The 19,675-nt window shown below is 40.4% G+C and overlaps 2 protein-coding genes across 4 annotated transcripts in view; both read left to right on the top strand.

The window, feature by feature from the left end:
• The window catches only part of ACAT1 (acetyl-CoA acetyltransferase 1), a 382,585-nt gene that overhangs the window by 166,685 nt on the left and 196,225 nt on the right, over positions 1-19,675 (top strand). The gene's annotated exons all lie outside the window — the stretch shown is intronic.
• The window catches only part of ELMOD1 (ELMO domain containing 1), a 43,471-nt gene that overhangs the window by 2,830 nt on the left and 20,966 nt on the right, over positions 1-19,675 (top strand). For all 3 annotated transcript variants that reach the window (XM_064409342.1, XM_064409341.1, XM_064409343.1), the window contains exon 2: positions 12,769-12,863. In XM_064409342.1, coding sequence (XP_064265412.1) covers positions 12,847-12,863 — 17 coding nt within the window. In that variant the 5' untranslated portion in view covers positions 12,769-12,846. The remainder of the gene's footprint in view (positions 1-12,768; positions 12,864-19,675) is intronic.

The raw sequence follows: 19,675 nt of genomic DNA, 5'->3' as shown, positions 1-19,675 counted from the left end.
AAGAGATGTGGAGAATGTTTGTGGTCGTGCAGGACTGTGACTATGGTTCAGGCTTAGCATCCTCAGCATCCATCTAACATGATACAGGCTCAGCCACCTAACTGAGCTCGAGTGCTGAGCTGTGCTGTACCATAGGACTTGCCAAGCCTGAGCTGGAGGTGGAAATTTTGCTTGTTCCTGCCAGGCAGTGGAAAGGGAAGTATGACAGCAGAAGCTGTGGGAGCAGTTTCACGAGTCACTACATAGTGGTACATGGGACTGCCTGAGCACTCCTTTTCAAGGCAAAGCAAGCATTTTGGTGACAAACTGACCTGTCTGACTTTGCCTTGAGACACATTATGGATATGTTTACTAGTGATTTGGCTTGCATCTGGCTTAAGTATCTGACACATCCTCCAAAGACCTTCTCCGGTTGCCTTGCAGTGGTTCAGGTCTCAGAGCAGTCTGGCTGCAAGAGACCTGAATTCTCCCATGGAAACTACACCAGGACTTCTGCTTTGGGAGTGTTCCCATTCAGTTACTGAGCCTTTCATGAAAGATATTGCTTTCTTGAAAGTACCTCCTAGCTGCAGTCTAGCGAGCAGTTCTCATCCACTTGAGCATAAAACCAATGAAGAGCCCCACACCAACTTCATCAGCTTCAAGTGTTTCTGGCAGTTTGTTCTGGAGTGCAGTATCCTGCTCCTCTGCAAAATGTGAACAAACACTTCTCAGCTTTTTGTTACAGCTGAGAGGTCCTTCAAGAAGATAGTTTCTATCCTTCCCAGTAAAAGTACCTGAGAGAAATTTGGCATAGTCTTTTAACCTCATCCTAATCTGTCCATAGTGTTTTTACCTCATCCTGATCTGTCTACAGATCTGCAGGCTGAGCACTCCAATCTAGTCAGACAGAGCCACAGACGTCAAAAGGAGCCTGGGGAACAGGAGAAATATAGGAGCTACAAAGACTGGAATTGAAAACAATTGGCAATATAAGCAGGTGAAATTGCAACATGTTAGAGCAAAGTCAGTAGGTATAGTAGTGGTCCTCAGGACTGTGTCTGTAGGAAACTGTGTACCCGTGAGTTCTTCCCTCTCTGGTAAGAAATTACTTCACAGGCATTTTTAGTCTAAATATAGATGTCTACACTAACGTTTCTCAAGCAAATCTCCTGGCTTTTGTTCTTCACCTTTGTGGACTAGTCTTGGAGCACCTGAGAATAAATAGGTGAAAATGCTTTGAGAGCACAGCAACTGCAAACTGATATTCAGCCCCAGGGACCTGGTTGGAGCTACTCCAGAATCTGTATAAGGTGTTTTGTTTAAAAACAAACTGCCTTCCCCCATCCTGTGCAGTTTCAATTTCAGGTGCTTGGCAGCAGCATTTCTCTTGGTCTGTGCTCTGCACTGATGTAGCTGTAGCTTCTGTAGTAACTATGTATTTTGCTTTTCCAGAGAAGGATACTCAGGTAAATTAAGGGACAAGACCAAACCCAAAATAATTAGTTATACAAAGTCCTGTCTCCACAGCTCTCTGTATCATCCTTATAACTTGGCCATGGTTAACCAATATTTTCTGGTGGTGCATAAGAAAGAAAGGCAGTTTCTGCAAAGAAGGCTTGTTTAGGACTGTGTACAGCTGGCTATCAATTTCACAGACACAGGAGTTATTCCTTAATGAGTCTATACACCATCTGCCATTTAAGCCCCTGTTGTATGCCTGTGTCTGCAAAAGTGAATCAGTAAGTTTCCTAAGACCCCAAAACTATTATACTTGCCCAACTGAGAAAGGGCTTCTGTGGCTAGTTACAGATTGCACTAATGATGAAAAGAAGTTTTCTAATTATGTTTCTTTCTTCTTTATTTTTTCAGTAGTCTTATGCGTATATTTGAAAAATAGAATTAAATCCCTACCTTTCATTGTCTTCCAGGATGACTTGGATATTGAGGCTTGTCCATGGCATATCAACAATTTGTTACTACACTGATAACACTTGCACAGTCATGTGGGTGTGTAGGTGATAAAAATTGGGCGCCTTAGTACAAAGCTGTCCTGTGGTCATGGAAACTACAGTCCTCTTCTGATAGGCAGTTATAAGAGCAAGTCTCTTATTCCTTCTCCCACTCTGCTCTCACAAAGCCATATCTATGTCAACATTGGCTTGGATGTGTGCCATCAAGCAAGTTGTTCCTCTGAAACACTAAAACCAATGTGGGGTTTGTTAATTTTGGGCTTGCTAGGCCCTCACGCTGTCAGTGTTAAAGCAGCCTGAGGAGAACAGATGGGTTGAAGGAGGAAATAAGGAGTTCTTGCTGAACTGAGTGAGGAAGGGAAAGAAATGGTGGTGCTCCCAGAAGATGACATGGAAAACAGGACATACCATAAGCACAAATTAGGAGAAGACCACACATCCTACTCCCAACTTTTTCAAGTAGGACTACAGCAATATATCCAATGGTCTGACATAGTCATGTTCTTCTTTGAACCTCGTTTGTCCTGACCAACATGCTCTGTGTTGTACAGGTTGCTGTCTCAAGGATAAGAGCAGTTTGTGCTACTGGATTATTATGGGTGTATCTGCTGCAAGGGTTCTGGAAACTTGTTTAATATATTTCCTTTTAGAAGTTTTTCTGTCACTTTATACTTACTAGTTTAAGGGTAAGACTATAAGAAATAAAAGCATGCCCACTTTTCTAAGAAAAAGGAGACAATGAAGGAGGAATATTTTCAGTGTTAAGTGTGTTTCAGTGTTAAGTTAAATTTTCAGTGTGTTAAGAATAAATGCTTTATGGCAATCCTGTCAATCATCCTGTCCTAGTCTGTTGGCTCCACTTTGTTCCTCTTCCCCCTCAGTAATGTTGCAGGAACAGTTTTCAATGGTCTTCATGTTTCTTCTTTCTCTTTTCTTCCCCACGTGGTGTTTTCTTCTCTTTCCAGTTTTCTACTATCAAATCTTTGCCAGCATCCTTTTCTTCTGAGAGTGGGCACCCAAAAGAAAGTAAAGGTCTGGTTGAACAAAGCAGGAAGCAGCAGATGGAAGAAGAGCACCACAGCATCTTCCACTTCCCTTGTCAGTCACTTTGTTTTCCTTCTTGGTTGAGAAAATACATTTTGTACAATTACCGCATAAGAATGGTTCCTACACCGTGCTTGAAAATGTGTTTCATAAGTCTTGCTTAACAGCTGGTGTAAGTTCATTGACCTTCAAACCATCCTTTCCATCTTGACCTTTTGCAGATCTTCATCGCCTTTTCTTGTTACTTTGTCATGTCAGTGTGGTGTTTGTGTTGATTTGCCCTCATTTTTATGAAGGTCTCTGTCTCCAAACTCCATCATAGCTTTCTTTCTCCACTGCTTATAGAAGCAGTGTTTGCCTTTGATGCTACTTGGAGGTATCTTAAGCTACAGAAAAAAAGGAAGGGAGTCTTAGTGCAGTCATTTTTACAGTTGTTCACAGCTGTTTTTAATAGAAATAAAAATTTGGTACGATACTTGCGAGTCTTCCAAGTTGAACTGATAAGCTGGTACCTTGGCCTGTCTGGACAACAGATTGGATAGATGCCCTGGAGTGAGACACATATATATGATATATGGGTTTTGTTGGTTTTGTTTGTTTGTTTGTTTGTTTGTTTGGGGTTTTTGTTCTTGGTGGGTGTTTTTGGGTTTTTTTTGGTTTTTTGTGTTTTTTGGTTTTTTTTTGGGGGGGGGGGTTGGGGTTGTTTTTTTTTTTTGGTTTGTTTGTTTGATTTTGTGTTGCCATTCAAAATTTTTCCCTAAAGAAAGGCTTAAAGCTGGTTCAACCAGGGCATGGAGTTTGCAATACACAATAGAGAAATTTTAGAAAAGTTTCTCATTTCTGTCATAAAAGAGATGATTTCTTCCACTTCTCCTCACTTCAGACATTGGTAAAACCAGAGCAATCTACCCTGCACGTGTCCTTCTGGGCAGCAAATGCATAAGAGCTTCCAACAAGGTCATGTACTTGGAGTTGTCCTGATTTCCTGCCTCCTGGGATGCAGAACATCTCACTAAGCAGCAACCAGGAGATTAAATTGTAGGCCATGAAGTTTGCAAAATAACTGCTGTGGGATTTTAGGTCCTCCTGTCTGGTGAATAAGTTTTTTCCTCTTTTATTGTGGTCCCCTTGCAGGCTGCAGGACCACAGGCAGCAAACATCTGGTTCATAACACTTATTATAGGATCCTTGTGGTTTCACAAGTGTGATGCTTCATGACATCATCTAGCTGACTGACTGGCATGGGAGGTCATCATTCTTGAATCCTGTCTTAGTAAAATTGCAGAAGGAAATGCAGAAACTCTCATGGATCCTACTTACTCTACTCTTGCATGTCTGTCTCTCACAGCTCTGTGGGAAAGTTGCTACTTCCATGCCAAAGTAATCTGGTGAAATTATGGGAAAATGGCACCAGATGGAACAATTTTCTGTTAGATCAGTATTCTGTCTGATCTTCACCAGATTCCTGGATAAATAAAATTACTTCTGCTCCTCTAGCTCGAAAGCTGAGTTTGGCTTTTTTTGTCCTGACACTTCTGGTATCCTTGTCTTAATGTTTATTTGGGAATCAGTTAACAAACTAAATCTCAGTTCCTAGTTTTACATGCTTCCAGGCCAATACTTGGGTGAGGTTGTATTAATCTGATGGCTGAGTTCACTCTTCTTGGTACAAGAAAATATAACAGATGTTGGAAAGGTGGGGGAATGGATAGAACAAGAATCCCAGGTGTAAATCTATTGATATTGCAGATATGTATGTAGCCTATTGGTAGGATGATGTTTCTTCCCCACAAACTACTGTTTGTTAGGAATTAATAGGGCTCTAAAGCAAATCTAGACTTCAGTTAATTTTGGTGGCAAGGGAATACTTCATCTTTGCATTTTAACTTGTACCTTCCACTCATCCTTGGGCAATGGAGTGGAAGCCAGGAAGGGAGGGAGAGCAAAAGAAAATCAGTCATTCACTTTTAGAAATAGTAATTGTGAGGTTTTTTCCTGCAACTTCTGCAGTAATTAGTCTGGGAGGTAGCCAGGCAGCCTCTTTGGATTTCATGTATCCTTGTAGGATTTATTCTAAACTTGAAGGATTTTTGCTACAAAGTGTGATGTTTTATTTAGAACACTCTTTCTTGCAATACAAGCTGTCATATAGCATGTCTGGCAGCAGAGCAAGTTGGCCAGAAACATTCCACTGCAAACCATGTAGACACATGTGAGCCACCCAGATGATGCTGCTGTTCTCCTGGGTGAACTCATTAGTGGTCAAGTGAAAGCTCATGAGAAGTGACTAAAAATTACACCTTTTAATAATGCATGAAGGAGGGGAGCAGAGGAAGTTGCTATGCTTTGAAGACTGTTTTCGAGCATGAGAGCTCCATTTTTAGCTGATATGTCATATACTCAGTGCCCTTCTGGATAAAATACACTTTCCTCCATATGTAAAATGGGCTTGTTAAGGATGGACAGACAAAGACAAGACAATACTTTAATTCCTGTTGAATTTAGGCATCTGATTAAATTTCTACAAGTTTGTGGTATTCTGGGTTGTGGAGAGCTTTCTCTATTTTTTACCTTTGTATTTATTATTAGAAATAGACTTATTATTAGAAATAGAATTATTAGTATCCAGCTAAGTCTTCACCAGTGACCTGAAGTGACTTCATAGAGTTTTGTCCTTTCTTTCCATCTTTCAACATTGTAGTAGAGCAGAGCTAACAGAATTTGGAAAAAGCAGATTATTATCACAGTTCTGCATGCAAAGCACAACTGTATGCATGAACATTTTCTTTGTTGGATTTCTGGGATTTAGCTTGCTTTGAACAGTCAGGTAGAAAACCCCAGCCTTTTTCTTTTAAAGGGCAGAGATCTATAATGAAAGGTGGAGATGCTTCTACAGTTCTAAGTTCTGGTTTGCTGTTACCTTCATCAAACTGTGGGTTGTCACTGAGCCAAAATCTGCAGAGGAATTACAGCAGGTAGGCTGAATTGAGTGGTGTTAGAGGTAACTTGCCATGTGAGATTTGACAAGTAAGTTCTCTTGAACACCAATAGAATCCTACATGACTCTATCTTATGAGAACTTTAAGACCCTCTTGATCCTTCCTTATATTTGTAATGCTTTGAAGAGGCAGTAATGGGCTGAAATGCTAAGTTAGAACTACAAAATTAGAGGCTTTCAAATCACCCTTCTGTAGCTTGTGAGAAGCTGGGGGTTTTCTGCCCTCTGACTCCCCAACTCTGTTGTGATTTTAACCTTTTATTTAAGCCTCTTTTTATTTTTATTGCTTAATTGTGTGGTATGTGCTTATGCTCACAGGACTAAAATTCAGTTAAATTTTACTTCATTTGTAGCCTTGCCCTCCCTCTCCTAGTGCAATACAGAAATGTAAAATGTCAATGTGTGATGGAAATTAGAAGTGGAAAAAAATTTATTACCTGTGACAGTGTGACTGAAGTCAAGTATTGCTTATTATGGTCACCAATCAAGCGTGACATTTTGTTCCAAGATTTTCCTCTGAAGAATGCTTGACGTTGAATACAGCCTGATCTTGGGCACATGGGAATGAAAATACCCTTCTGTACTGAGATGGAGAACTAAGCTCACACAAAGCAGGCATCACTTTGGATCTCTAAGGTGAGTCCTGCCAGTGGCTGCATTCCGTGGAGACAGTCAAAGCCACTTCTGAGCCAACATAAAACTTTTGAACTGCATGGAACAGGTGACCTCTGCATGAGAGCTTTTCTAGCAGTGGAGCTGTTTCCCAGGATGTCCTCTTGAGTTGGAGAGGTCTGAGCAGTGTTGTTGCTGTAACATTCAAAGACCTATAAATGATTATGCATTAATTGACATGAAGATACTCAATTTTTACTAGTTTGTTTAATACACTTGACGTGATTTTTCTGCCACCTTTGGGCATGAATGCAAGATGGAAGATGCAAGTAGGTATGTGTCTATTCCATGGGATAGCCAGATAAACAGTACTTGCTTAGAATTAGAATGGCTTACCAAACTGGGGTCCTAGAGTTGTTGGGGTTTTATTTGTATTTGGGCTTTTTGAGTGTTGTATGTTTGCCATTGGCATGACTCTTGTCTTGTAGACTCTCATTCTTGAATTGTAGGATCATAATATGACTTGTTTATGGTCAAATTTCATGGTGGAGGCTTTTGGTGGGAGTGGTAGGGAGAGATGAGAGAGGGAATGATTTTTTTCAATCCTAAAGGTAAGTTTGTTTCTTGGGAAGTATTGCAGAGTACACTGAGAAGAAGGTAGCTTTTAAACTGATAAAATAGCAGGCACTTGGGCATCCTGTCAGTGGAATCTCTATAGTACTAAGAGTATTTGTGTATAATGCAGGATATTTGAGATCACTCCATGAGAGTGACTGTGGGGAGAGCAGAGAATCAAGGTTGTAAGGGACCTCAGACTATCTCCAGCCCAACCTCCAGCCCTTAACAGGGTCAGCTTTGAGGTCAGGCTTCTCAGGGCTTCATTAGGTTGGGGCTTGAAACCTCAAAGTGTCTCTGAGCAACCTGTGCCACTGCCTGACTGTCCTCTCAGGAAAAAAAAATTGCCTCATATCCAGGCTGAACCTCTTCTGTTTAAGTTTTTGCCTTTTTTCCCCTTCCTGTCCCACACTGCTGTAAAGACTCCATCACTTGACTTTGCAATGACATCCCCACAGGCACTGGAGGTGCTGTTTTGTCCCTGTAAAGCTGTCCCTGCCTGGAGCTGAACAAGCTCATCTCCCCCAGCCTCACCCCATCATGCCAGTGGCCTCTGCTTAAACTTGTTGGTGTCTTTTGTGTATTGCAGGAGCCCCAAACTAGGCAGTGTCTAAATATGGCCCAGAGTGCCGAGCAGAGGAAGATAATCTCTTCCCTCAATCTACTTACAGGCTCTGTTTGTGTTTGTGCAGCCCAGAGTGCTGTAGTCTGTCTTTGCATCCTGCTGGCTTCCAGCCAGCTTGCTGTCCTCCAGGACCTCAAGGGACATTTCATAATGTGTACCAGCTATTCTTCCCCTTTCCAATTCTAGTTATCTTCCATTGGTATTCAAGATACAGAAGCCCTAACATTCCCATCAGCAAAAGAAAAAGGAAAGTACAGTAGCAAAACATTTTTTGTGACATAAGGCTTAAGCCTACTGGCCCTCACAAATAAATAAATGTAAGCTTTTGAAGTGAATGAGGAGTAGATGCCAACCCAGGATACTGCTGGAAAGAAAAGTGGCAACCTGAAAGCAGCATCATGGTGGCATTCAGATGAACATACTTTAAAATGTACTTTAAACTGCAACAACTAAACTTTAAAGTAAATTGCTTGATTTGGTTTTTTTTTTTGTTTGTTTGTTTTGTAATCTAATGATCCACATAAACAAAGTATTATATCGAGCCAGCTCACATTGATATTTCTGACTTTTTCTTCTTCAGCACATCTATTCTTTCTTTATAATTGGGATATACATTTTAAAGTGTTCGCAATATGCCAGGTTGCAAATATCCATTAGCTTGTAAAACAGAGATTATGAAAGGAACTATTTTGGGTTTATATTTTACTCTGAAAGTATAGTGATTTATAAATAACACAACTTTTCCCGGCAGCTGTATCTGCAGCTTTATTGAAGACAAACAAAGCAAACCCTCAGCTTTAGATAAAGAGGTGACGTTTAAGGCTTATTCTTGATTTCTTTAAGCCTCCAGCGACTGTTAACATTTCAGATTGATGCATGTTTTGCTGTGCAACTGAAAAGATCATAGAGTCACAAGAAATTCACATATTTGAGGCTTATTTAAGAAAAACTTCATTTATATTTGAGACAGGTCTTGCAATAGTTTTGCTGTTGTATGTGATTACTGTACTACTGCTTCTCTTCCAGGAAAAGCTATGGTTAGTTTTAGGAGGGGAAGCTGCTGTCTAGTTTAAAATAAACTCGATGAAACAATTGGCAATGAATGGGTACGTGGGTGTGTTGTTGGAGAGAGTAGGAAGCTGCTTTGTGGAAGTGATGTGGTATGGGATAAAATCCTGCAAGCTGAGAACGTGAGAGTGTGGGAAACCCAAACTTCATCCGCACCCCATTGTTGTCAATATAGAGCCTTAGAACATGAATGAGTCCCTTCATGTCAAAGAACAAACTTCAGACACTGAGTTTAGAGGCTTTCTGTAGTTGTAGGTGCAAGCTGCTTCTAGGGAGTTAATGGAAGATTGCTAACAAAGTAAAATCTTACACTTATATTAGCTGCATGACTTAAAATCAGGAAAAGCTGAAAAACTATCTACAGAATAAAAGGATTCCTTAGTGAGAAAATGTGCATATAGCATGAAGCTGGAACATTTTCTTAAGCCATAAGAAAGCCCACAGCTACAGGTTCACCTGCTGGCTCTGGGTGTTCCTGCTGTCAATTGTTCAAAATTTTGCATCTCGGTCTATCCAATCCATAACTGCTGTCAATTTCTCAACTGAATTTGTAATGGTTGTGCTCTTTCTTTCAACAAACTCATAAACATTTATTAACAAGATTATCACTTGTAGATGAGAATATTTTTCTCGTGTCTTTCTTTCCTAAAAGTGGACCTTGAAAGCCTTCCTCATCTGCAGACATCCAGCTTGGTGAGGAAAGTCTTTCCTAAAGACAACAGGAGGCTGGAAGTCAAGTCCTTCTCCCTAAATAAAAATGAGTATGTGACTTTTTTGTTTTGGGTTGAATTTTTTTCTAAACACACCTAAAGGCAAGTGAGTCTTTTTGTAAATTCTGAATTGTTGATAGAACATATTATTCTAAGCTAGGGCTGTTCTTTCTGTTCACTCAGATGCTATAACAACCTCACTGGAAGTAAAGTTTCACTTATGAGAAATCTATTACATTTGAGATAAAAAGAGATTGGCAGAAATTAGGTCTTCTGGCTCTACAGGCTTATGAGTAGTTGAATTTAGCTGTAAATTGTGGTGATAATATTTTTTAAGAGTTTAAATACTGTTTTCTTCACAGAAAATCTTTACTGAACTCCTCTAGAGGATCGCTTATGGAGTTATATGGAAACAGAAAATGCTGCCCTCCAGTCCTACTTGTTTAAAGATGACTGTAAAATCTCACCTGATTCATCTTCTCAGTTTATCCTGGGTGTTAATAGCTTAATGCCATCTGTATGTGTGTTCACAGAAGTGAGTTGTTGCAAGAACCACAGAGTGCAGTGTTCATTTCTATCCCTGTGCTTAGCAGATGACAGCGTTTAGAAAGGCTGTCTGCCATACACAAAAATTAAACTTTTTACCTTATGAACCAAGACAGCAGCATAGATTCCCTGTACTTTTATTTGAGCTGGAAGTCTTGCCTCTAGATATTAAAGCGCTCTTGTTAATAGAGTCAAGTTGGATTTGATTACTTTGTGCCCCTGTGGAGGAAACTGCTTTTGAGGCCATGGCCTTCCTATGGACCCAGTTATTAGCTGGGCTTGTACTGTAGGGAAGTGGCTGTTGAACTTGCACATGAACTCTTTCTCCCCATGCTGAAGGGCTTTGATATTGACTTCTATGACATCAGGTCTTCAGCTGCAAAATTTCTTTCAGTAGACTTCCCCACACACATTTTAATAAAAAAAAGGAGAGAGCAAGGAAAATTTATTCTTGTAATTTCAAGTGTGGGCTTTTGAAGACATCCAAAATAGACAGTTTTAACCACTTGTCATGCTTGTTTTGTCATTTAGTTTTTCTTTTTTTTTTTTTTTTTCCGATCAACTGCCTTTCTTTCAGTGGTCTATGAACAGCTACAATGATGCTCTAATTTTTAATGAGCATTGAAAACAGATTTGTAAATTATAATTGGCTGGAGCTGATAACTATTCTTGAAGAGATAGTATCTTGAAGTTCCTACCATGCCATGCTTGTATGGGCCATTTCTGGAGCTGGGAGACATGTAATTTCTCTTCACTTTAAAGCAATAATAACAAAGCAGCATAATTTTCAGCAAGGACCTTGGACAGAATGAAAAAGGAGCTGACCTCAGAGGCTGAGACTAGCATGCACTCTTAGAGGGGGTTGATTTGACAGCTTCTGGCACTTCTGGTGTGTTCCTTACACCGATGCCCTTATGGGTCAAATTTTGTGGTGGAGCATCCTTTGTTCAAGTTGATGTTAAAATGCTGAGACTCAGCTGTGAGAATCTTTCACAAATGATATCTTTTAAACAGCAAATTATTAGACTGGAGAAGGGGAGCAGGTTACATCCCCTCCAGTTTTTGCTGATCTCCTGTGCTCACTGCCATAGAAGACCTATCAAAAGCTGTAGCAGGAAGTGTTTGGAGCCTGCCTCTTGTGTTCATTAATGAACCAGAGTTAGCATCTCTCTGCCCTTGCAAGCAGGTGTCACTGCAGCCAGTACCAATTACAGCTGTGTTCAGGGGACAGCAACATGATTCAGCCAGTCAAAAACAATATAAATGAAAGAAGCTTTCACAGTTCAGGGATTATATATTTTTAGCAAGCTGTATGTGATATAATCCAACAAGATAGCTGTATTTTTCTGAACTTAAATACTTGTTCTGTTCCTGTCAGCAGGCACAATATAAAACTTGCAAGTTACACAGAGGAAAGAATATGAGAACATGGTGGGGCAAGAAGATTTTTATCCCATCATTGCTGATAGGTCTTGCAGAAGAAAATAGGTTTGAAGTTCTCTAGATTTCTAAATTTGTGACAAAAGAGGTCAGATTTTTTTAAGGCCTTCAGTACTTTTCAGCATGCAGTGCTAAGGAAGAATGGGCTCTTAAATGATTTTTAACAACAGAATTTCATTCAGGCCTTTGTGTGTGGTTTGTACCAGTACAGAACTTGAAACCATGATCTTGTTCTCTCTAAGTGTTGGATTAAGTTCTCCTGATAGCAGTGGTCCCTGTGTAGCAGTGTCCTGTTTTCTGGCAGCAAGTAAAAATGTTTTACTGCCTTTTACAGGACATAAAATGCAGTAATTTGAGAAGTCTGCATCTTTTAGTCAAGTATCACTTGTATATGAATACTTAATTTTAGAAACTTAAAGCAAAGAGGTGGTGACTGGGGAGAGTCTGCAGTACACAGGCAGGGTTATATTTATGAAGTTTCTTCATTAATTCTTCCTGTTCTCCTCTGCTGGAACTATGTGGTAATCACCATGAGCATTAAACATAGGACACAAGATCACAGAACCAATGGGCAGCCTGGCCAAGTGTATTATAGGAACTCTGAATTCAAGAAGTGTTTGGGCAATGCTCTCAGGCATGTGGTGGGACTCTTGGGGTGTTGTGCAGAGCATCAGGAGTTGAATCTGATAATCCTTGTTGGTGCCTTCCAACTCAGTATATTTTATTATTCTATGATATGTATTATGCAAATTTTGGTGAAGAGAGGACTTCTAACAGCAGAGTGAACTGAGTGCCTCTTGAAGCTGCTGCTGGGGAGTTGCTGTGAGCCAGACAGGTGTTTGAAGGACACAAGAAGCCACAAGAAGCATTTGAAAATGTCTAGATGCTTCTTCAAGCTTTCTCACTTACTTCTGTATTCTCATTCAAGTTTTTTACTTATCTGAAAAAAGACATGGGTAGCGTAGTCTGGTCAAACTATGTGCTCAGGATGAAGTGTGAACACCTTATGATTTTTCATTTTGTTTTTATTGACATGAATTTTTTTCTTAATAATTTCCCTTGTATTTCCATAGATGTTTGTTTCAAGAGCAATTTTTAAAAAACTGAAGCATCCCTTTTTTTTCTGTCTGTTAAAAAGTCTCAATTCTATTTCTACAGCACTAATATCACCTGTGAAGAAGAGGTCATCAGTGATCAATATATTACAGCTCTAGCAGCACAGACCAAACCGTCACCATGAAACACTTCCTGAGGTAACTGTTCTGTATTTTCTTAAAAGTGTTGAATTATTCTAGTTATTTTTATGCTGCAGTGAGCTAAGTGGTTTAACTGTTACAAATATTACAGAAGGTGTAAACTAGTTTATACTAGACTTCTTTCTGTTCACCTAGATTTCACTATTTAATTAAAGCTATTTTAATTTAAATTTTCTTTTGCAGTTCTTTATAGAAGCAAAGAATGTGGGAACTGTCTTGTGGGACTGAAGCAATGATGTATCAAATCAGTAGTGCCTGATATGTCAGGGGAAAAGAGAAGAAATAGTAACATAGAACAGTGCTTGAAAAATGTCAGGTTTTATCCTTCTTGCTCTTGTCCACTGTCTGGGTTTTTGGAGTGTTGTTTGTGAAAGCAGAGATGCTTGCTGAAGATGGGCAAGTGTTTTTGAAGCTGATCATGCTCAGTTTGCAGGAGAAATGTCAATTGCTTGCTCCCACATATGACTTGCAGTTGTTACTCTATAATTGTGGAATGGGGGACTTGCAGACAACAGATGTAGGTGCAGAAAGCCCATGTTGTATTTGTTCTGTAGTCAGTGGAGGGAGTTGAGCACATCTCAAAACTAATACAGATCAAGAGCTCATTTGTGTATAAACCAAAGAAATCATATTCTGTCTGTATGGGAGGAACCTTTTCAAGAGGACTAAAACATATGCTTCTGTATAGAGCATCTGTCGCTGTATTTTTCTCCCTTTTTAGACTGTTTATAGCAAAAAAGCTTACACACTATGGATATCAGCATCTTTACCTCTAGGTTGATCATCTGTAATGATTTTACTGCCAAGACAGACATAGCTAAAGTATTTCTGTGGAGTGTTTGGGCCAGCTTCCTCATGTATCTTGAACCAGCTGCAAAAGAACTCTGTAAGAAGGACATAGATAGAAAATATAAAGCAACTATTTGTTTGCTAACATCTACAAAATGCAGCCAAGGCTGAATTGAGCCTTAGTTTAAACATTAGTGTGCTCACCACCTGATAGGCACCAGCCAGGAGGGAAAGAATTGACCTTTGCAGCTCTGTGGCTCAGGTCCTGGGTGGTCACAAGTCTTCCACCAATTCCCTTTGTACTGGTCCAGTGCCCTAAAAGTTCACTACTAGCCTAACTGACATCCCTGCACTGCTTTTTCCCTTTACAGTTTGGTAACACCTCATGTCAGAGCCTTTGTTCTGGAGTCCTGCTAATTATTTCCTTCTCAACAGTCCTGCCTCTATAATTTTTACCTTTTTTCTGTATATGAACTTGTTCATCAGCCTGACCCAAGGTCACAAATCGATGCCCTATGGGATTTGGTTCATGAGAACCTCATAAAGTGAACTCTACCATCCTGTGACAAGGGTGGGAGCCTCTGGCTGGGATCGCAGAGGGTGTTACACTTGACCCCATAATGGTCTCATGTTTTCTGAACATAAAGTAATTTTGCTCTCTCCTGATGGAGAAGCTGAGCTGTTGACAACTTTTAAGCTGCCAGCTCTCTTCCTGTTAAACTACCTGTTCTGCTCACCTTTGCTGTCCTGGCTCCTTGATGATTTTTCCATGTTTGAGAAAGAGTGCTGTTTTGAATATGTGGGTTCCTGAGGCTATCATGGAGAAGCTACCTTCTACTTCTCTTCATATTGTTCCTGAAGTCAGTGAATCCTAAAAGATTTGGAGTCTCAGTGGTGCTAGATTCTCTTAGTAGTCAAGGTAGATCTTCTGAAGAACAGTTGCCTATCTAAACAGGACAGTCTAGGACTTTGCTATAGAAAGTCCAGTATTCCAAATGCTGAACGGAAAGTTGGATTAAGGGATGGGGGGAGGAGAGTACAGAGCACCAAAAATATGAACACGATGTTGAAATAGGAAAGCTATTTCTATTTACTTACAAGCATCTGGATTTTCTTATGTTAAACCTGTGGCATGAACTGATAAGAGTACTATCCTCCCCATATTCTGTAAATGTAGAAGAAAGCCAGAGAGATTTAAAAGGAAAAATTCTCCTAGGAAAGCACTTACTGGGCATAATGAGTGCTGCTCTATGTGCTGCAACCTGCAGTTGCAGGTTTTTGTGATGAGGAATAAGTGAAGTGCGGAACTGCAGGGACATATATGTGCAAGACAAGGTTATTAAGCCTTCCAGCTTGGAAATGGGCTGGAAAATAAGTTAATATATATTGTATATTGTGTCCCCATGTTTGTCTGTTGCCAATAGCAGCACCACCTGGGAGCTTAAATCATCCTGAACTGTTTGTGAAGATCAATGCAGGGTTGAAATGTGGGATTCTGATTGCAGGGACTGCTCAGTGGCACGGTGTTTTCCTTGTTGCACAACGTGGAACAGACACCAGAATAGCTGATGCTGATGGCATAGATTATCTCTGTGTTTGAAATCAATTACTTAAGTCTGCACAAACTGCATGTCATTTTGTTGGTTGCAATGTGGAAGTTGCCATAAAACAGATGTTGAGAGGAACAGGGCTTTCATCTCTGAAGTTATGATAACCTTGACTTTGATTTCTAAGTGGTGACAATATTTTACCTGTAGCAACTTCATGCAACAGATATTCACCCGGAGACACAAGGAGGACTTTGAAGAGTGGATTTCACATCCAGCTTGTTGTTTAGTGCGGTTGAAAGACAGCTCTGGAAACCACCAAGTCCTTTCCCACTGCTCAGAGCAGGGTCAGCTATAGCTGTATTGAGACACATTTTGAGCACCTGTAAGGGTGGAGATTCTGCAGCCTCCCTGAAAAACCTGTTCCATTTATTTAGAATCATAGAATTCCTTAGATCTTTTTAAGATTATGCAATACAAGCATTAGCTCTGCATAGTCAAGTGTACCCCTAAACCATGTCTCTTGAATGCCACATCTGTGTTTCCTTTAAATATCTCCAGGAATAGCTATTTCACCACCTCTCTGGGCAGCCTGTTTCAATGCTTGACAATTATTTTTGTGAAGAAATTTTCAATTATTTTAAATCTAAACCTTTCCTGGCACAGAATGAAGCTGTTTTCTCCTGTGCTGGGAGAAGAGCCTGACCCCACGTGGCTGCACCCTCCTGTCAGGCAGCTGCAGAGAGTGATGAGGTCCCCCTGAGCCTCCTTTTCTCCAGGCTGAACACCCCCAGCTCCCTCAGCTGCTCCTCACAGCACTTGTGCTCCAGACCCTTCCCCAGCTCCGTTGCCCTTCCCTGGACACGCTCCAGCCCCTCCATGTCTTTCCTGCAGTGAGGGGCCCAGAGCTGAGCACAGCATTGGAGCTGTGGCCTCAGCAGTGCTGGGTACAGGGGGACGGTCACTGCCCTGCTCCTGCTGCCACACCAGTGCTGAGCCAGGCCAGGATGCCATCGGCCTTCTTGGCCACCTGGGCACACCCTGGATCATCTTCAGCTGCTGCTGTCCAGCATCCCCAAGGCCTCTTCCACCGGGCAGCTTCCCAGACACTGCCCCCAGCCTGCAGCAGTGCCTGGCACTTGGCTTTGTTAGACCTCATGCAATTGGCCCTGGCCCTTTGATCCAGCCTGTCCAGATCCCTCTGCAGGACCTTCCTACCTGCAGTAGATCATCACTCCCACACAACTTGGCTGGAGAAAGAGTCTGTCTATTAAGCAGTCCAGTAGCTGGATTCACCCTAAATCTCTAAATTTGGACTCTTAGGCTCATATTTCCAATTCAAGGTGATGTCCAAATGAAAATAATTGGTCTTTTCTTTTTCAGCTTGCTGTGATATGAATTATTTCTGAAATCTGAAATATTACTTATGAAAAAAATAAAGCTGTTTTTCAGTTAAATATGTAATCTTTCAGGGCTTTCTCATTTTGTTGTAAAGGGGTTCTGAGAAGTCTGTCAGCAACACTTCTACTTTGACTGTAATTTATCTTAAACATCTGAAATAATAACAACTTGGAGTACCAGCTGTAGTAGACAGATTTTTTTCAGTAAATCCTAGAAATCTGACATCTTCTCTTGCTCTACTGCAATGCAAACTATAAGCTCTAGCAAATTTTAAGTGTACTGGAGTCATCAGATAAAATGAAAATCAAATCAGCAAACACCAAGGGCAGTGAACGTGTGGAAAGCTGCTGTTAAAAACTGTTCATGTTTCTTCCCTAGTTGGCACAGTGAGTTGCTCCTGTGTCTAAATGGAGAGATAAGGTGGATTTCAGCTGTCATGTTTGCAAAGGCACAGAATGAAAGCAATTTCTTGTGTTTTAAAGCAGGTAGTAGCCAGTCTGCCTATGGCAGAAGTGGTTATTGGTACCTCACTTCTTGGTTGACCATGTATGGTCTTGTTGACCACGCTGTAAATTATGTACATAAACCAAAGATAGTCAAGCTGATTAGCTCCTGACAGGGTTGTATCACTTGCTTACTCACCCATTTGGACAGCTGATCAGCCATGACTAGTGTGCCCTTGACTTCTCAAACAGTAATTAGAATTCTCAGAAAGGAAATACTGATGTGTGATGCACTCTTTTCTGAGATTAATATGTCCTTCAGGAAAAATAGTTGTGTAAAAATCCTGAGTATCCATAGGACGTAAAATGCGACACACAGGAAAGAAAATTATGTGTAAGTATGCTCAGTGACTTTTATTTCATTATTTTAAACTGGTGGGTTTGGGGGGGTGAGGGTTTTTTTTTTGTCTCAGATTTGGGTTTTGGGTTTTGGATTTATTTTGTGTTTGAGGGTTTCTTGGTAGGGCTGGGCATTTTGGCTTGTTTGGGGTTTTTTGTCTGTCTGTGTTGTTTGTTTGTTTTGTTTTGTTTCAGGAGTTTGCTTGTTTTCCCCCCAGTTTTAAGTCCAGTGACTAGCACTGAGTACCCAGATGAAGCTTTCATTTTATCCAGAGTACCTATGTTCATTACTTGCTCTGAAAATACTAAGGTTCTGAAATTACTGAAGGAGGGAATAAACACCTTCTATTTAATTAGTTTCATAAATGTGGCACAGTAATTATTCTCTACTTCCCTTCAGGAAGTACTTCATGTTGCATTAGACATACATCTTGAATTTAGGTGAACAAATTACACAGGAAGGAGCTTCACAGAAATATTAGGCTGCTTCAGAAAGTTTTGCATAATTTTGCTTCTGACAATTTATCACGGAGAAGGCTGTGCTTATCTCCTAGAGGCAGTCACCTTTAAATAAAAAGCCAGATTTCATGAAAATGTGATGTCATAGTGTGAATGAAGAGAGATGTAAATTCTAATAGCCATTGCATTTGCCATTTTAATCACACTCTCCCAGCATCAGCTGGGCTAGTTGAGGGCAAACCTGGAAACCCCTTGTTGAAAACCAATTAAATCCTTCCCTTTGCAGTGCTGGGTGTGAAGCAATGTGCTCCATGCTCTTCGCTGGCTGCTGCCATGTGCTTTCTTTCCCCAGGCAGAGCAGCACATGCTGTGGAAAATAGAAGCACTGTGTCTGCTGAAGCAGTACTCTTACTCTGTCCTGGCTTTGGTTCTACATTTCTCCCTGTCTTGCAAGGATCTGAGCAATTATAGAAACCCCTTTCTTTGTCTTCTTCGTCATGGAAGAGAGCTCTCCAGAATCTCTTGAGCCCTATTATTGCTGATGGAGATTGGTAGCTTGATTGGTTTTGTCATGCAGCATCCTTGGCAAGGGAACTGAATGTTGATTTGACATCTTATTGCGCAGTTTTCTCTTTATTTTACTCAAATAAGTGTTCACATGAACTGTTTTAATGCATCTATAAACACAGATATGCAGGTCTATACAGCTGCTTGAAATACAGGAGGGGAAAGGAACTTGGGTTGAAATAAGAAAGAGTGTGTGAGTCCCTGAGGAACACCTTCATTTCTGTAATATTTCTGTTCTTAGACCTCACCTCTGAGGATCTGAAATAATGCTGTACATGACCACATGAACTATTTTCTGTGCTGAGAAACCTGCAAAGACAAGCAGGTGGGGAAAAAACCACAAAATGAACAAAGAATAACTTAAGAAAAAAAAAGAGAAAAAAATCCCCCAAAGCACAGAGGAGACTGAGTAGAGAGGAGGTTTGGAATTTAACTCTAAAAAACCCCAGAAATTAATGTCCCTGTGCCACAGTCAAAGCACATGGCTGTGCCTTTGGGGGGTTTCCATTCATGATATGCTTTGTTTTATTTTATAGTGCATAGGGGCTAACATAAAACCTGCCTTGCATAATCACTAGTGTGCTTTTATTACAGGATTTCTGCAAGCAAGAATTGCCTTTTATAAACATCTTGTGATACTTTTTATGTCTTTCATGTTACAAATGGAAGGTTTCAACTATTTTAAGCTTGAGATGGATGAGTGGTAGAAAACTGAAGGTACCCACAAAGGCTAATTTTCTTCTATATAAGCTACCTAGTTAAAATTAGTGTGTGTTTGGTTTATTAGTAATAGCTGCTAAGCATATTTTAGTGAATCACAGAGGTAGTGTTTGTGTGCTGTAGAGTCTTGTTTTTAGTAGATGCATTTTTATTAGTCTTTGTGCAAACCACAGCAAAAGCAGAACTTTGGTGGAGAAAGTGGTTGCAATTATGTGGTCACAGCTCTATCCCATTTGGAGTTTTTCCTTCAATTTGCAGATCTGTCATTGAGTTTATGTAATATGTAAAAAAATATGTAATTCAAATGCACCTGATACCTTGCCTCCTGTAAGTCCCCAAAACTTATCCACAGCACACAGTGTTCCATTACCCACAATATAGTACTCATAATGTTTTTTAATGAAATGGATTGTCATGTTTTAGCATTGGAAGGAACTAAGTATAGGCATGAACTTTCTTAAAGGATGTGGTTCTTACAGGAGCT

This window comes from Passer domesticus, chromosome 2 (assembly GCF_036417665.1).
Source record: "Passer domesticus isolate bPasDom1 chromosome 2, bPasDom1.hap1, whole genome shotgun sequence".
NCBI classification, from domain to species: Eukaryota; Metazoa; Chordata; class Aves; order Passeriformes; family Passeridae; genus Passer; species Passer domesticus.
The sequence above is the reverse complement of the archived record's forward strand: the minus strand, read 5'-3'. Positions and strand labels throughout refer to the sequence as shown.